The sequence below is a fragment of the Centrocercus urophasianus genome, unplaced genomic scaffold (assembly GCF_019232065.1).
Source record: "Centrocercus urophasianus isolate 14NV4802_14NV808 unplaced genomic scaffold, USGS_Curo_1.0 seq_24, whole genome shotgun sequence".
In the NCBI taxonomy this organism is placed as follows: domain Eukaryota; kingdom Metazoa; phylum Chordata; class Aves; order Galliformes; family Phasianidae; genus Centrocercus; species Centrocercus urophasianus.
Window position 1 is genome coordinate 13,942,434 of NW_024884800.1, and position 14,465 is coordinate 13,956,898.

The window sequence follows — 14,465 nt, forward strand, 5'->3', positions numbered from 1 at the left end:
TTCTTTTGTCGTAAGATCGGGGTTGTCTTCCATCTGTCCGGAACTCAAATGCCATCTCTACTAGTTTGGTTCATCTGTCTTCCCTGGCTTTGGCTGTATTTCTTTCTGTGGGGCTGCAGTAATATAGATCACTCCTTTGTTTGCCAGGCCTCAGTGGCCAGGATCTAATTAATGTAACATTTTTTCCCCTTTCTGAGCCCCAGTTTAGTTTATTCTTCTCAGCTCCTCATTATTCAGACACATACTTGAAGCTAAACAGTGGCCAAGGACCATTTTAGAGCCTCATTTCCCTTTGCATTTTGTAGCTTAGCGTAGATTCATTGGAACCTCTGATGCAGAACTGGCCCATCATATTTCATATGAAATATTGGTATTGAGTATTCATTATGCCATTACATTTACTATTTTGACATCTCTCCAGAATGCTAAAACATGTTAAAAACCTTTTACTGTTTGGCAGGATTGCCTGGCCATTTCTGCAGGGTGTGCTCGGCTTTTTGAGGATGTACATTTGTGATTTAACTCTTACTACTAATATGTATTATTACACGGCCTAAGGTTATCACCTAAAATAATCTCCTTATTAAAATAGCATTCATATACAAGTTATGCATTTTCACAGAATCACAGAACTGTAGGGGCTGGAAGGGACTTCTGGACGGTCCAAGCCCCTGCTAAAGCAGGTTCCCTAGAGCAGGCTGCACATGGAAGTGTCCGGGTGGGTTTTGAGCATCTCCAAAGGAGACTCCACCACCTCTCTGGGCAGCCTGTTCCAGTGCTGTCACCCTCACAAAAAAAGAATTTCTACCTCATTTTCAGTGCTAGACAAATGCTGCTTTAAGAAGGGTGAAGCAAATGTTACTGAATTACTGTAGCAATTATGCTTAGATATAGCCTTTTTTCTTCCCTCACTTTCTCTTTTTCAATTCTTAGCCTTACTATGGAAAAGCACAGCTACAGTATGACAATGTTGCTTGCTCTTACTTTTCCCACTGCTGTTTTACAGCAACAGTTGAGAATCAAGACTCAGCAGCTGCTCTTTTCACCTTGCTGTTACTTTCCATGTGTTCAGCTCCCACAATGATTAACACACAAGGCTTGCTTCCTTTCACCCATGAGGGTGAGCACTTCTCTTGTGATGTGCAATCATCATATTGCCTCAGTGAGAGTAGTGTTTGCCCCATCAGGGAACCATACGAGGCTCTGTATGAATGGTTTGAGCATGTAGCTGACCTGCAGTAGATGATGTAAGGCCATCATGTTTGCTGGCCATCCTGATAGCTTTTCAAAGTGGTGAAGATGTGTGTCTTTATTTAATGAGATAAATGTAATGTGCTCATGACTTCAGGCCTGTTAAACCTTATTTATGTATTCGGGAATGAAATGAGAAAATTCCTACTTGGAAAAACCCCACAGTATTCGCTGGCAATTGTTGGCATTCCTTCTGTGTGGCAAATGGGCTGAGGAAAGAGAACATTCGTTCCTGCAGAGAAAAAGACCCAGTGACCTTTTCTTGAGGAGGGTTTTAACTTTCAGAAGAAAGGGTTTTGTTGCTCCCTAAGGACTTTTCACTTTTGGTATTGATTATAGTACAAGGTGGTAATAATCAGCAGCAGTATAGATCTATTAAGTACACAGATGCTCTCTGAATTCAATCTACTGTGTTCAGAGCAGCACAGATGAATGAATTTGGTGATAAATTGTCCTTGAGCTTGTGTGCAGGGGATGAGAGCTATGCATTGTCTGGTGGAGAGGCCATGTTATCCCCTGGCCAAGCACATCAGTCCTGACAGCACATCAGTGCTCCCCAAGGTTGAGTGTCTGTGTTTTAGAGTAATAGGAAATGGGTAAAGCAGCTAACGTATTAAAAGTGGCTCTATAAATGCACATTTATGTACAAACAAGTTTAACTGTTCAGATGACTCCTAGGTTCTGCTGGAATTTGCCTTCTTTTCTGTTTGATGCTGAAGTTACCAAGGGCACTTTGTTGGGATGCATTATAATGTACTGTTGACCTCTGTGTTTGGCTCTAACAGGCAGGTATAGCTGTGCCAGTGGCTGAACCATTTTGAAGGGTGGTGATGTGGAGGAGGTGAACACCTCCAGCTCCTGCCAGCTGGGAGATGGGAGATCTGTCTGAGAAAGTCTGAGGGGGAAGTGCCAGTGAAAAGCAGATTTGCTGCAATACCTTTGGAAGTGATGTGACAAATGAGTGCAGCCTTTGGTTGTTAAGGTCTTTTCAGTCATGGCAGGCAGAGGGAGAACATGGGTGCTCTGTGTTTGGATCTTCTCATTCCCAAGCAGCTATCTGCTGGCATCTCTCTACCTGAACCAGAGCAGAAGAGGATATATAGCTCATTGTGTAAATAAATGGTCCTTGACTGCTTTCCTCTGCCTGCATGTAACATGGCCTGCATGTGCCACCAGATATGGCACAACTTTTCTGTCCTAAAGCAATACTCAGTGATGCTTTTTGCACACCAGCCTTTACATGAACAAAACACTGAATTCCCACTACTGCAGAAGCCATGAGGCCACTCAGTTGCCACAGCATGCCTTGTGCCGTATGTGTGGTCCTTGTGCAAACAGGCCCAAGCAGCACCCTCTGCAGACCCTCAGCACTGCAGGGACGTGGAACAGCAGTGCTGGGTGCTGACAGGCAGGAAGGCTGTGGCTGTAGCATTTGTGTCAGCAGTGAGGCACAACAGTGGAGAGTGGAGCTCCATCTCCAGATCCGCCATTATCCATAACTGACTGTACTGGCTCTGCATGGCATTTCACAAGGCACAAAGGGCAGAACCAGGTGATCTTTAAGGTCCCTTACAACCTAAGCTATTTTGGATTGTTTTAGTGCTGTTTTCTAAACAGCAAGGCTATGTTATTTCATGTCACACCTGAATGTTCCTGAACCTCTTGGTGGGAACTGGGGGAGCAAAGCCCGCCACGGTAAGGGCAGAGCAAATCCAGGACCACTTTGTGAGACCCAATGTGTCCAAGCCTATGGGGCCAGACAGCATGCACACCAGGGTCTTAATGGAGCTGGCCGATGTGGTTGCCAAGCTGCTTTGCATCATATTTGAAAAGTCATGGCTGTCAGATGAAGTTACAGTGACTGGAAAAAGGGAAACATAACTCCTATTTGTGAGAAAGGGAGGATGACCTGAGGAACTGCAGGCCAGTGAGCCTCACATCTGTGCTTGGGAAGATCATGGAGCAGATCCTCCTAGAAGACACATAAAGGCATATGAGGCACAAGCAGGTTAGCTGAGACAGCCAGCATGGCTTCACCGAGGGAAGGTCATGCCTGCCCAATCTAACAGCCTTGCATGGTGGAGTAATGGCATCAGTGGACAAAGGAAGGCAATTGGTGTCATCTTCCCAGATTTCTGCAAGGCTTTTGATGTGGTCCCTCACCACATCCTTGTCTCTGAATTGGAGAGATATGGATTTGAAGGGTGAGCTGTTCGGTGGGTCAGGAATTGGTTGGAAGGTAAGAGGGTTATGGTGAAATGGCTCTATGTCCAGGTGGAGACTAGTGACAAGTGGTGTCCCCCAAGGGTTTGTCTTGGGACTGATGTTCTTTAACATCTTTATCAATGATGGAATCGAGTGCATCCTCAGCAGGTTTGCTGATGACATCAAACTGAGTGTTGCAGTTGATATGGCAGAAGACAGTGATGACATCCAGAGGGACCTTGATGAACTGGAAAGGTTGGCTCTTGTGAACCTAATGAAGTTCAACAAAGCAAAGTGCAAGGTTTTGTACTTGTGTCGGGGTAATCTCAGGTATCTATACAGGCTGAGAGAAGAACCTCTTGAGTGTATCCCTGCTGAGAAGAACTTAGGGGCCCTGGTACATGAAAAACTTAACATGAACCTGCAGTGTGTGCTTGCAGCCTGGAAGGCCATTGGTACACTGGGCTGCATCAGGAAAGAAGTGGCCTGCAGGGTGAGGGAAGTGATTGTCTCTCTGTGTCACGAGTGTTTTGCCCTTGTGAGGCCCTGTCTGGAATACTGAATTCAGAGGAAGACCACAAAAATGATCCAGAGGGCTGGAGCACCTGTCCTGTGAAGACAGGCTGAAGGAACTGGGCTTGTTCTGTCTGGAGAAAAGTGTGGGGTCATCTCGTTATGGTCTTCCAGTATTTAAAGGGAGATTATAAACAGGAAGGAAATATTTTTTTTTTACATGGGTAGGTAGTGATAGGACAAGGGGGAATGATTTTAAGCTAAAGGAGGGAAGATTTAGATTAGATGTTAGGGGGAAGTTTTTCACTGAGAAGATGGTGAGATGCTTAAACAGATGCCCAGAGAGGTTGTGGATGCCCTGTACCTGGAGGTGTTCAAGGCCAGGTTGCATGGGGCCCTGGGCAACCCGATCTAGTACTTGATCTAGTGGTTGGCAGCCCAGCCTGGAGCAGGGGGGTTGGAACTTGATGATGCTTTAGGTCCCTTCCATCCCAAGCCATTCTATGAGCCCATGAGCCTCTGCTTCTATTATACGATGAAATATGACCAAAAGAGATATAGCAGTTTTTATAACAGATACATTTATTCTTTAAATTAGCTCTTATATGAATCTAATGAATAAATATGTGCAGACCTTGTAGGATTTTGTTGTTGTTTGTTTGTTTTTTACCAAAGTAAGCTTGCTTTTTCATTGCTGTTTTAGAGATTAATCCTGTTGGTTGTGCAGTAGCAAGAGCCTGTTTGCCAGTTAAATGGCTAATGCAACCTTATACCTTGGCAGCCTGCTTTAAAGGTCACTGTCTTCTATTGTTTTTTTCCTTCAGGGTCTTTGAGAGCTCAGAAGACATAGCTGAGCCTTGTGCCAGTAAAAATAACAAGGATCTCCTCATTAACTCTATTGGCCTCCTCCTTTGTTTGCCAAGATCAGATGACTTTGAGTAAAAACAGGAAATGGCTGAATTTAAATCCTGGAGCGGATTAACTTCACTGACAACCACGGCATTGTCTTGTGAAGGTTTCCAGCAAAGCAGCAGCTCCTGGCATGAGCCAGGCTTTGGGCAGCTGTCTTTGGGCATGCAGATTCGTGGGGCCTGGGGGTGCCGTGGCCTCTGGGAAGTGTGAATGATGCTGCCCTGAAGCACCCCCCCTGCAGGAGCAGCCCCCGCTAAATCCCCAGGGTTTCTGCTGTGGGACTCATTTAACAAGCTTTTGCTGTCTTCAGATAAAACACAATGCTGTTGCAAGCTCAATTACATGTACTTTCTTGATTGTCTCTGTTAACATTACAGATGAGGTCAACGAGCACATCGGGAGAAGTCTGGAAAGCAAAGATGCCCCAGGTCCTCCCTTCCACGAGCATGCTGCTGGCACAGGAGAGGAGAGGTATCTGCCACTGTTCTTGTTTTTACCAAAAATTGAATGCCACCCATTAAATCCTGTTCTTTAACTGAGCTTCCAGGACTGTATTAGTAACAGGCTGTATAGAATGCTTTTAAAACCCTTTTTCCAGGAATTGTCAGAGTATCAATCCTCCCCTAATTACTAAGAGCTAATGTGCTTATGCCAGAAAGGTCTTTTCCTGCATGATTTGATAAGGAGTCAGTAAAGTGGAAGCTGTCTCTCATGTCAGATTATCCTGGGTAGTTTTTCAAAGTAATTATGATTTTTATTTGTTTAATTTTTCCCATGGAGCAATGCTAACAAAATGAACTATTTTAGGAAACCGCTCATTTCCTGCTGGTGCCAACCACTGCCCTCAGTGCTCAGCACTCACCATCATGGCTTGGTAGATGTCATGTTGTGCTGACTGTGCACAAATACACAATAAAAGAACTTCAGCAAGCAAATGAGTGACCTCACTCAATGTTTGTGAGCTATGGAGAATCCATTAAAATATCCACTTTTTTATTCATTGTTGCTTCCATCTCATTTGCATTCTTCTGTCAGCAGAATGAGGAATCATACTTCACAGGTGGCAACTGCTGCAATTATTAAATATGAGCCTTGAAAACACTTCCAGACCTCCCACAGCTGAACAATGGGTGTTGTTTAATAAAGGACACAGTCAACATGCTTTAGTAGCATAGCAATGGTCCTAATGATTTATTGTGGGAGTCCTGTAAACGTTGCTTTGTTTCTCTCATTCAACCCTAAATGCAAAACATTCCCATCTGAAATCTCACCAGTGGCCCAACCTGACTGCTCTTCTCCATCTGGAGGGCAGCTGTCACTGGAAACTCCCAAAGACAGCAGAACTAATCAGGCAAACTGCCCATGATATATGTTCATTTTATTTATGTACCAAGCACTTAGTAATTAACTTATGATACAAGTGTGAAGGCTTTTATCCCCTATCGTTGATGACTTAATAATTCCTATAGTTTCTGAGTTCTCAATTAATCCAGGTGTGCCTGTGGCCTGGCCTGTGGTGTGTGGATAGGCATGGCCTGTTCCTTCCTGGACCAAGCCTGAAAGGGCATCTCTCTCTTGCGTGGCTTTTGGACTGTTTTGGCACTATCACATTCTGTGTTTTTCTCTATAGTTTTCTCCCAGAAAGGAAGATCTGAATAAATTCTGGGTGACACCTAGAAGGTGTCACCATTGTTTTTGTTGATCAAGTTCTCTACTGACTGCAGTGGTAGATTCATATTTACTCCAAGCTGGGACAATTTAATATGGCCCCCAGTCCTTCCAAAGGAGAAAATGAATGAAGGCACTAGTTCTGGGCAGCCTTATATTGGGCAGAGTCAGTAGAAAAAAAGTGACAAAGCAGCTGAGCAGAACTGAATCAATGTTGAAGGCTGCCAGACTGCCTATGCAGTGGATGCCCTATCCAGTGCATCCCTACCACTGATCTCCTTGCTCAGATGTTTTTCTGCTCTATAGATCCAACACACCTGCTCTTGATACTGCAGAGGAGCATAAAATCTTGCCAAAACCAAAGCCGAGACTTTCTGCCATGCTGTCTGCATCACACAAGGTACTACTGCCATATCTTCTGTGTTCAGTTTTGTTATTTCTTGGGTCTTCACACAGTCTGTATCTACTGACCAGGGGCTCCACAGGCTGTCCTCTCTATATCTGTGCTCAAATAAATGACACTTTTTCCAGTCTTGTGAATGGATATACATTGACAGACTTTATTTTCCATTCAGAGATTCAGTATACATGATGTTTCTTCCTTGGAGAGTGACACTGGAGCAAGTCCGTTTGCAGCTGCAACAGACAACTTGCATTTGTCTAGAAAAGGTAAAGTTTTTGTTCAGTGAACCACTGACATTTTCATTGTTTAGAGTCAAACACCAAGAAACATGTTGCTTTTTTTGTGTGTACAAATGGATAACAAAGAGCTTTTCTTAGCTTGGCCTGTAAGAATGGGCTGCCAAAATTCATGTGAATTATACACAAGGCGGAAAGAATCAAGAAAAAAAAATCCTCAGTGACTAAAACTCCTCCTGGCTCTCAGTATGGTTAACTGAGTGCTTGGCTAACAATTCCTTAAAGCATAGATCCAAGTTACATTTCTTTAGTCTCCTGCTTTGAATATGTAGTGTATTTTGGAATGTAGCAAATAGACAGTATAAAATCTGTCAAGCAGAATGTGAAGCTGTGAACAAATCCCCAACTCACAGCAACAATTTAGAGCTCAGTGAAATTTTTCCCTTCCTTGGTGCAGAAAGAAGGGCTGAGTTTTTCAGGCTTTTCCTTCACATGAAAGGGAACTTGCTGGACTCTAAAATAGGGAAGAATTGGGAACATATTGGTGGTTTCTAGAAAGTCCTTCTGGCTTCCCTTTGAGGACCTTCAGCCCAGACCTTCCAGGGAGTTAGGATATGGTGTGGTGGGATGGGTTTTGAGCATTTGTTGTTGCTGTAGGTAATGGACTGTCTCCACCGCCTGCCAAGCTTTCAGACGATGCTGTGCTACAGCCCAGCTGTGCAACTGGAGAAGCTGCTGATGGGGCCACTGGCACCACAGCAGGACCAAAAAATGCACCTGAAGCAGCTTATGCTCCCAGCAAGATACCTGTTAAGAGGAAACCAAGCAGAAGTCTCTCCAGATCAGAGCAGTTTGTGAATCACCTCGGGCCAGCAGAGAACAACCTTGAAAAGAGAGAGTTACTGGCAAGCCCGAGATTGCTGACTACAGAAGGGGAAAGCAGCCAGGCAGTGAAGCCAGGCGTGAACTACACAATCTCATCAATGAGTAATAAAGAGGAGGACATTGGCCTTGATCGTGAGCACTTCAAGAATTTGAAGAACTTCTGGGAGAAGGGAGCAGACTCGGTGATGATGGGAAGTGTGCCAGAGTCCCCAGGCTCGCTGGAGGCAGATGGCAGGCAGTTCAAGCTGTGCCGCTCGCTCTCTGTGCAGTCAGATCATGGCCAGAACAGTGAAGAAAAGCCTGGAGCCTTCACTAAAACAAGAAGCCCTTACAAAAGGACAATAACTTTATCTTCCAGTGAGGAGGAACCAAGCTATGTAGCTCCTGTGAGGAAGGGATCCATTTCCATTGCTCCGAGGTCTACATATGCCAAGAGCAAAGGAGGCCTGGTTACAAGAAATAATTCGCTGGGCGAAAGCAATGGGAAGCCGTCAGTGCCAGAGGAAGAGAAGGCAGCACAGCGCAGCTCCAAGAAATCCAGATTGCCTGTGCGAGTGCCTTCCATCAAAATCGAGTCTCCTACTAAGGAAGTATCTGGCAGCATGTTTGAGCCAGAGATGCCTACAGAGAAGTTGATTGTGGCAGAGGAGCGCAAGCGCACAGAGAGCTCTTTGGCAAGCAGGGTGCAGACACTGATTGAGCCTGCGCCTGCAGGTGGTGACAAAAATGATGAGAAAGCACAAAGACCTGATGTGGGCTCTCATGACAACATGGGAATAAATGGAGAGCTACCTGAGGAAAATACAAGCCAGTCTTCAGAACAGCCAACAGGCAGTGTGCTGGCTGGAGGGAGAGAAGCTGTTCGGAAGATGGACTTGTCTGTTCACTCAGGTACTGAGGGCTGTAACTGCACCCTGGGGAACCCCATTGAGTGTCACCTCTAAGCCTGTTTTCTTCCCTAATGCTTCCAATTTTGCATGTTTTCTTTGCTTCTACATCTATACTGTATTAAAATTGGTACAGGGTTAGCATGTGTGCAATGTGTTTAACCAGCAGCTATGGAAACAACTGTTCTTTGTAGTGCAGTGAGATGTAAACTTGGGCAATGTGATGTCCCTTTGCCTTTCTCACCACTGCCTATTCTCATACTTTGCCTTCAAGCACCTCAGCTAGGGACAGATCTCCAGTTCTTTAGCCCTGACTACAGCAGGTTGCAGGAACTTACTTTACTAACTGAGAGCACTACACTTTTTTCAAATGTAGATCTGCCAGAATTCCTTGTGCTGGTAAAGATAGGTCTGATGCAAATAGCAGAAATAAAACTTGAAGCAAAGTATTTAATAAATACATTGACCTTTGCCCTACTTCGATATGGCTACTGGCAGTCAGGATTTGAATGACACTTTGGGCCTTTTGGGAATCCACCAGTAAGCTGCGAACAGAATGGACTGGACAAGGAGTCTGAGCTTTGTGGGTTCTGATACCACATTCTCCATCACAGTGGAGTCTACTTTGGAGAGGACTTTGGAGTGAGTCTACACAGTGGAGTACTACCACTTTATCAGCCTTTTCCTCTGGGTTTGACAGGCTCTTGTAAGGACTGATAATATGGGCAAAAGTTCATGTTAAAACAAAATGTGAGCTCTGATTGCCCACAGCTCCATTCCCTGCCAAGCAAAGACCTAGGAAAAGAGAGTTCCGTGTCTCCTTTTTCTGCATCTTTGATCCTCTTGTACCTGATTGAGACCCATTTGAGAGGATTTTCCATACATTTAGCTGATTTGATTTTGACTTAGTCATTTCTTGGCTTATTTCCTACCTTTCATAACATTTCCATTAAAATCTTGAGTTGCGTTTCAGGTAAACGTGAGCATTTCTTTTATATACCAGTCATTCTTGTATCGCTCAGGGTATTTTTTCCATTATTATTGCAGTTGTTGCAGATTGCTATTAGCAGATGGCTGTATTCCACTGGAAGTTCTTTCTAAGTGTCAATCTTTTTTGGGGTCTGGGTTACTCCAGTGTTTACATTTCTCATCATAGTGCAAAGAGCTTTTCTCAGGGAGAGGTGTTGCAGCCGATGATTTGAAAGCAACTTTGTGTAACTGTACAACTGCAGCATGCTCTAAGCAGAAGGAGTAGCTGGGAGAGAGACATTCATGCTTGCTGACATTCTGCCCATTTGTGTTTGTTTACTCACTATGTCAACTTGACTTTTCATATATTCCAGAGGAAGATGGAGATCATTCTCCTGCTGCTCAAACCTTGGCCCAAGCAAACAGCATTAATCTTGCAAAGAGCATGGTGAACATTTACACAACCACAGAGAGTGAGTAATGCTTTTCTTTCTGCATTTTAGTTTAAGTTTCTTGAAGGCAATGTATTATGTATGAATTTTGCATCCCTGGTGCTTCTGTGCTAGAACAGAAGGAAGGAAAGCAAGGAAAATGACATATTGTTTCATCATCAAATTAGAGAGCTTATAGTACCTAAAATTAAATTCAAGGCCAGGAAATTACAGCTGGATTGATGATATGTCACTCAGTGTGCGCAGCAAAATGCAAACAAGCTTCAGACGGTTGGCAAGAACCTCATCTCCTCTTCCACCACTGAGTACCATGGGACCTATATGGCAGCCTGCTCAGTGGATCAATCAGACGTAGCAGACCTTGCATCCAGCATGCGAGCTGTGCCACAGGCTGCTGTCACATGCTTGCTTGGGCCTATATCTGGGCCTTTCCCCGAGCAGCCCCAGGTTGCTAGCCTGATTTCCTCAGCTACCAGCTGGGACACGCTTCATGTTGGCAGTTCCTCTTGGGGAAACCAAGAGAAACTGAAGAGAAGGCAACCAAGAAAGCAGCAGCAAGAGCTGAAGAAGCCCATGGCCAAGAAACCTGTCTGTGCCACCAAGTAGCCCAAGAAAGCATAAGTCAAGGGAGAGGGCCTGAAGGAAGGCAGCAGCAGCCTCTGTGGCCAGGAAAACCAGTACATGTCCCCAAAAGAGGAAAGGTGGCAATCTCAAGAAGGCAGCCATGAGCGTGTCTAAAAGCGAAGGGGTATGGCCAAGTATGCTGGGACTGAGCTGGGGAGGTTGGGGGTTGCCCAGAGTAAAGTAAAGCAGCTTAGAGGAAACAATAAGGCCAAGTTTAAGTCAACCTGATCCCTGGTTATGGGATGGAGGAGAGTCCCCTTTGGGCTGTCCCAGGCAGCTGGTGAATGGGGCATGCTGCATTGACCTGTCTGCATGCAACTGACCCACGCTGTCCTTGTGCAAATGTATGCCCTGTCATTTGAAGCAGCAATGCAAGTCATAAAACACGATGGCTCAAAGCTTCAAGTCCCACGTGCATTGCCATTCAGTGATGTAGCCTTCATGCAGATGACAAAGATTTTAGCCTTTCCCCATTGCAGCTTATTTAGAGCCACAAACCTCATCCTAGGAGACCTTCTACCGAGTTGCACTTGTTTACAGTATAACAAATAGCCTGCAGAAAAGGGTATTTAACACTTTACTGGCTGTTGGAGATATCAAACAGCCTTTTGGCATTCTGAGCATTGAGTAGTGTATCATCACAGCTAACGCTCAGCACCGATGTATATGTGCATATGTCATCTGAAAACAAGCCATTTTGGAATATCAGTCATCGAGGAAGTTACTGAGAAAAGATAAGTATGGAGCAGATAGGCCTTATTTAAACATTTAAGCAGTTCAGTGGCCATCTTCTTAGGTTGTTGTGGAAGTTGGTCCTGTTTTGAAGCTGCTTTTTTTTTTTTTTTATATAACAGACTATTTCCACCTCTTTGTCAGTCTAGCAGTATGTTTGAGAGGTGGTTGCAACAGTGAAATTATAGGTCTAAGTATTTTACAGATCGTTTGGACAGGGAAATATTGTTTACACATGCTATGAGATGGAAATGTGAGGTTTCTTTGATGGGGGGTGGATCTGCATGCTTTTGTTCTAAATTAAATCTACATAGCTAGAGGATGTAGAGCAAAGAAGTTACACGTGCTTCGGGCAGTGGATAAATTGAATTAGCCACTAGAGGGAGTTTGGACATTCCTTCTCAGGAAAGAAAGCACGCTGAGAGTAGCTTTCACAGCATTAGCTAGCCAGCAGCCTGTGTCCTGGGGATCACCTTCAGTGACTGGTGGCAGAGCTGGAGGAAATGCCTCCCACAAGCTTTTCCTCCCGCCTTGTGCCTTTAAACAAACAAACAAACAAGTGTCTTTCTTACATCTTCCTGACTCCGACAGTTTATCTTGATGCCTCTTTTCTGTTTGTACTTACAGCGTACAGTAAACCTCTTTTGATACCCCATCAATTTCTTGAACCTGAAAGAGTCAAAGAACTGAGCAGATCCTCTCCTCTCCTGTTGTCTGAGGTAGGATAGATACCAGAAATGACTGAAATAATTTCCCTAGCATCCCTTAAACAGCAGTCAGGTCCATGAGAATCTTTTTCTGGGACACTGGCAGTACTTGCCCTAAAGAATGCTTTGCTTATGTCATTTTAAAAAAAAGATAAAAATTCTAAAAGCTGTAAGAAAAGGGTCCCTAGTAATCCACACCAACCTTTTGGTCCTGTAGGAGTTTTGGTCTTTCCCTCTGTCTCAAATCACAATGTTACGTGCCCTTCCCAAGAGCCCAGGTGGTTTGGAGGCAGTTAATGATGACGTTTGCTGCCGGTCAGAGGCAGTGCCTCTGGGGAGATTCCCTGCACTCCCCTCCGCTCTCCTAACCTGCTTTCTGCTTAATGGGACTCTGCTGAGCTATTGGTTTTCCTCTGTAGTGTTGGAAGTGCTTATACTGCAGAGCATAAAGATGCTTGTTATTTTCTGAGCAGACAGAATCAGACACGGCTTCGGAAATCAGCTTCCAGTTTAGCAAGCACAAAAAGACTCCTAGCATTGGCAGCCACTCCTCCGACATGGCATCTGTCTCCTCGGTAGGTATTTAATGTGTATGTTTTGCTAGAAAGCATTTCTCAGTTGGATGCAGTGATGCTGCATTTAGGCTGATGCGGATGACGTGGCCTCGAGTATCACGTTGGTTTCTGCGTGGTACTTGATTTAAAAGAACAGTGATGGCTAATTACCTGCCTTAAAGAAGTGCCTTCAGGTACTATCTCAAATTAGAAATCCTCGTTAGGTCCTTGTTAGACAAATTCAGAGTAAGAGGCAGCCTCTGCTCCAAAGTGTGGAGCAAAGTGTGCTGCAGCCTGGCAGAGAGGAGTGGCCTTTCTCTAGGTGGGGGAATTACACACAGCTATTGAGTGGCTCTGAGAGGGCTGGGACTGCAGACTGGTGCCCTCTGCAAGCTTCTCCTTCACTTAATCAACAAATTAAAGAGAGCTCAGAATTTGATAGCAACAGGATGATTCAGAAGTTCAGCTTCTAAGGAAAGCTGACGAAAGCTGAGTGCGTTTTTTAGGCAATTTAAAAGGATTCCTTAGAGACAGTGTTCTGTGGGGGGGTGTTTAAAAGTGCTTTAATTTGCTGTATTACTAGTATAGGTAGTTCCAAAATGTATATGTGAGATTTAAAGAATATATGTGAAGAAAAGCTTGTAGGGAGAGGTCAGGAATGTCGGTAAATATGTTATTTAAAAAGCTTTAGCTTGGGGGTGCATTAGTCCTTTTAGTCTGGAGAATCTGGGAGCTATAAATGAGCCTTTTTTGACAAGTGACATAAATGCTTTTGAAAATCTAATTTAGAATTCTCTGTTGGGTTGAATATCCTGATGAGATGAGAAATGTATCTCCTCAGATTGAGAGAAGATATTTAGCAGATTCTTATAGGTTACCATAGCATTTAATTCAGAAAGAAAAGGAACGGGGGGGAGAAAGAAAAGAATTGGGTTAATTACTAGGAAAGTTTTTTGATAAATATTCATGATTGTACCACAGAAGTGTCCCAAGAAGTTTAATTATTTGCTTTGTAAACTGCATTAGCTTTTATGGTATCCCATCAATAATCGTAAGTGATTGGTGCAATAGAAAATTCTCATCTTTTTGGAGCTATATTTTATTTCCTTTTCTTGACTTTCTATTCGAGAAAGATTTGAAGCCTTGGGAAGAGAAGCTCAAGGCCTTTGGGCAAATCCAGTTTGTTCTGGGAAAGCAAGTGGCTCTTGAGTGCCTCGTTCCTGGTTGATACCTGAAGAAAACTCATTTTCCTCTGCACTTGTGACAGGTGTTTTCCCATAAAGTGGGACAGTGCCTCTTCAGGACAGGATATATTTGTTTCTGTTCTCTACAGCTCTCTGCACTTTGTCAGCAAGCAACAAGACAGTAATGGTCATTTTTTCTCTATATTTCTAATCTGATATCGTTCTTAGTAGCCTGTTTTTAAAACTGAATGACAATAGGGTGACTATCTCCACCATAAATAAT

General features: G+C 44.1%; 1 protein-coding gene across 8 annotated transcripts in view; it reads left to right on the forward strand.

Moving 5' to 3' along the window:
- Positions 1–14,465, forward strand: part of LOC122163778 (synaptotagmin-like protein 2) — a 44,903-nt gene that overhangs the window by 18,757 nt on the left and 11,681 nt on the right. For all 8 annotated transcript variants that reach the window (XR_006170039.1, XR_006170038.1, XR_006170040.1 and 5 more), the window contains exons 4-10: positions 5,259–5,352; positions 6,856–6,949; positions 7,125–7,218; positions 7,846–8,964; positions 10,304–10,402; positions 12,365–12,456; positions 12,918–13,019. Coding sequence is in view for 3 of the 8 variants with exons in the window: in XM_042825270.1 (XP_042681204.1) it covers positions 5,259–5,352; positions 6,856–6,949; positions 7,125–7,218; positions 7,846–8,964; positions 10,304–10,402; positions 12,365–12,456; positions 12,918–13,019 (1,694 nt within the window). In the remaining 5 variants the exon portion in view is untranslated. The remainder of the gene's footprint in view (positions 1–5,258; positions 5,353–6,855; positions 6,950–7,124; positions 7,219–7,845; positions 8,965–10,303; positions 10,403–12,364; positions 12,457–12,917; positions 13,020–14,465) is intronic.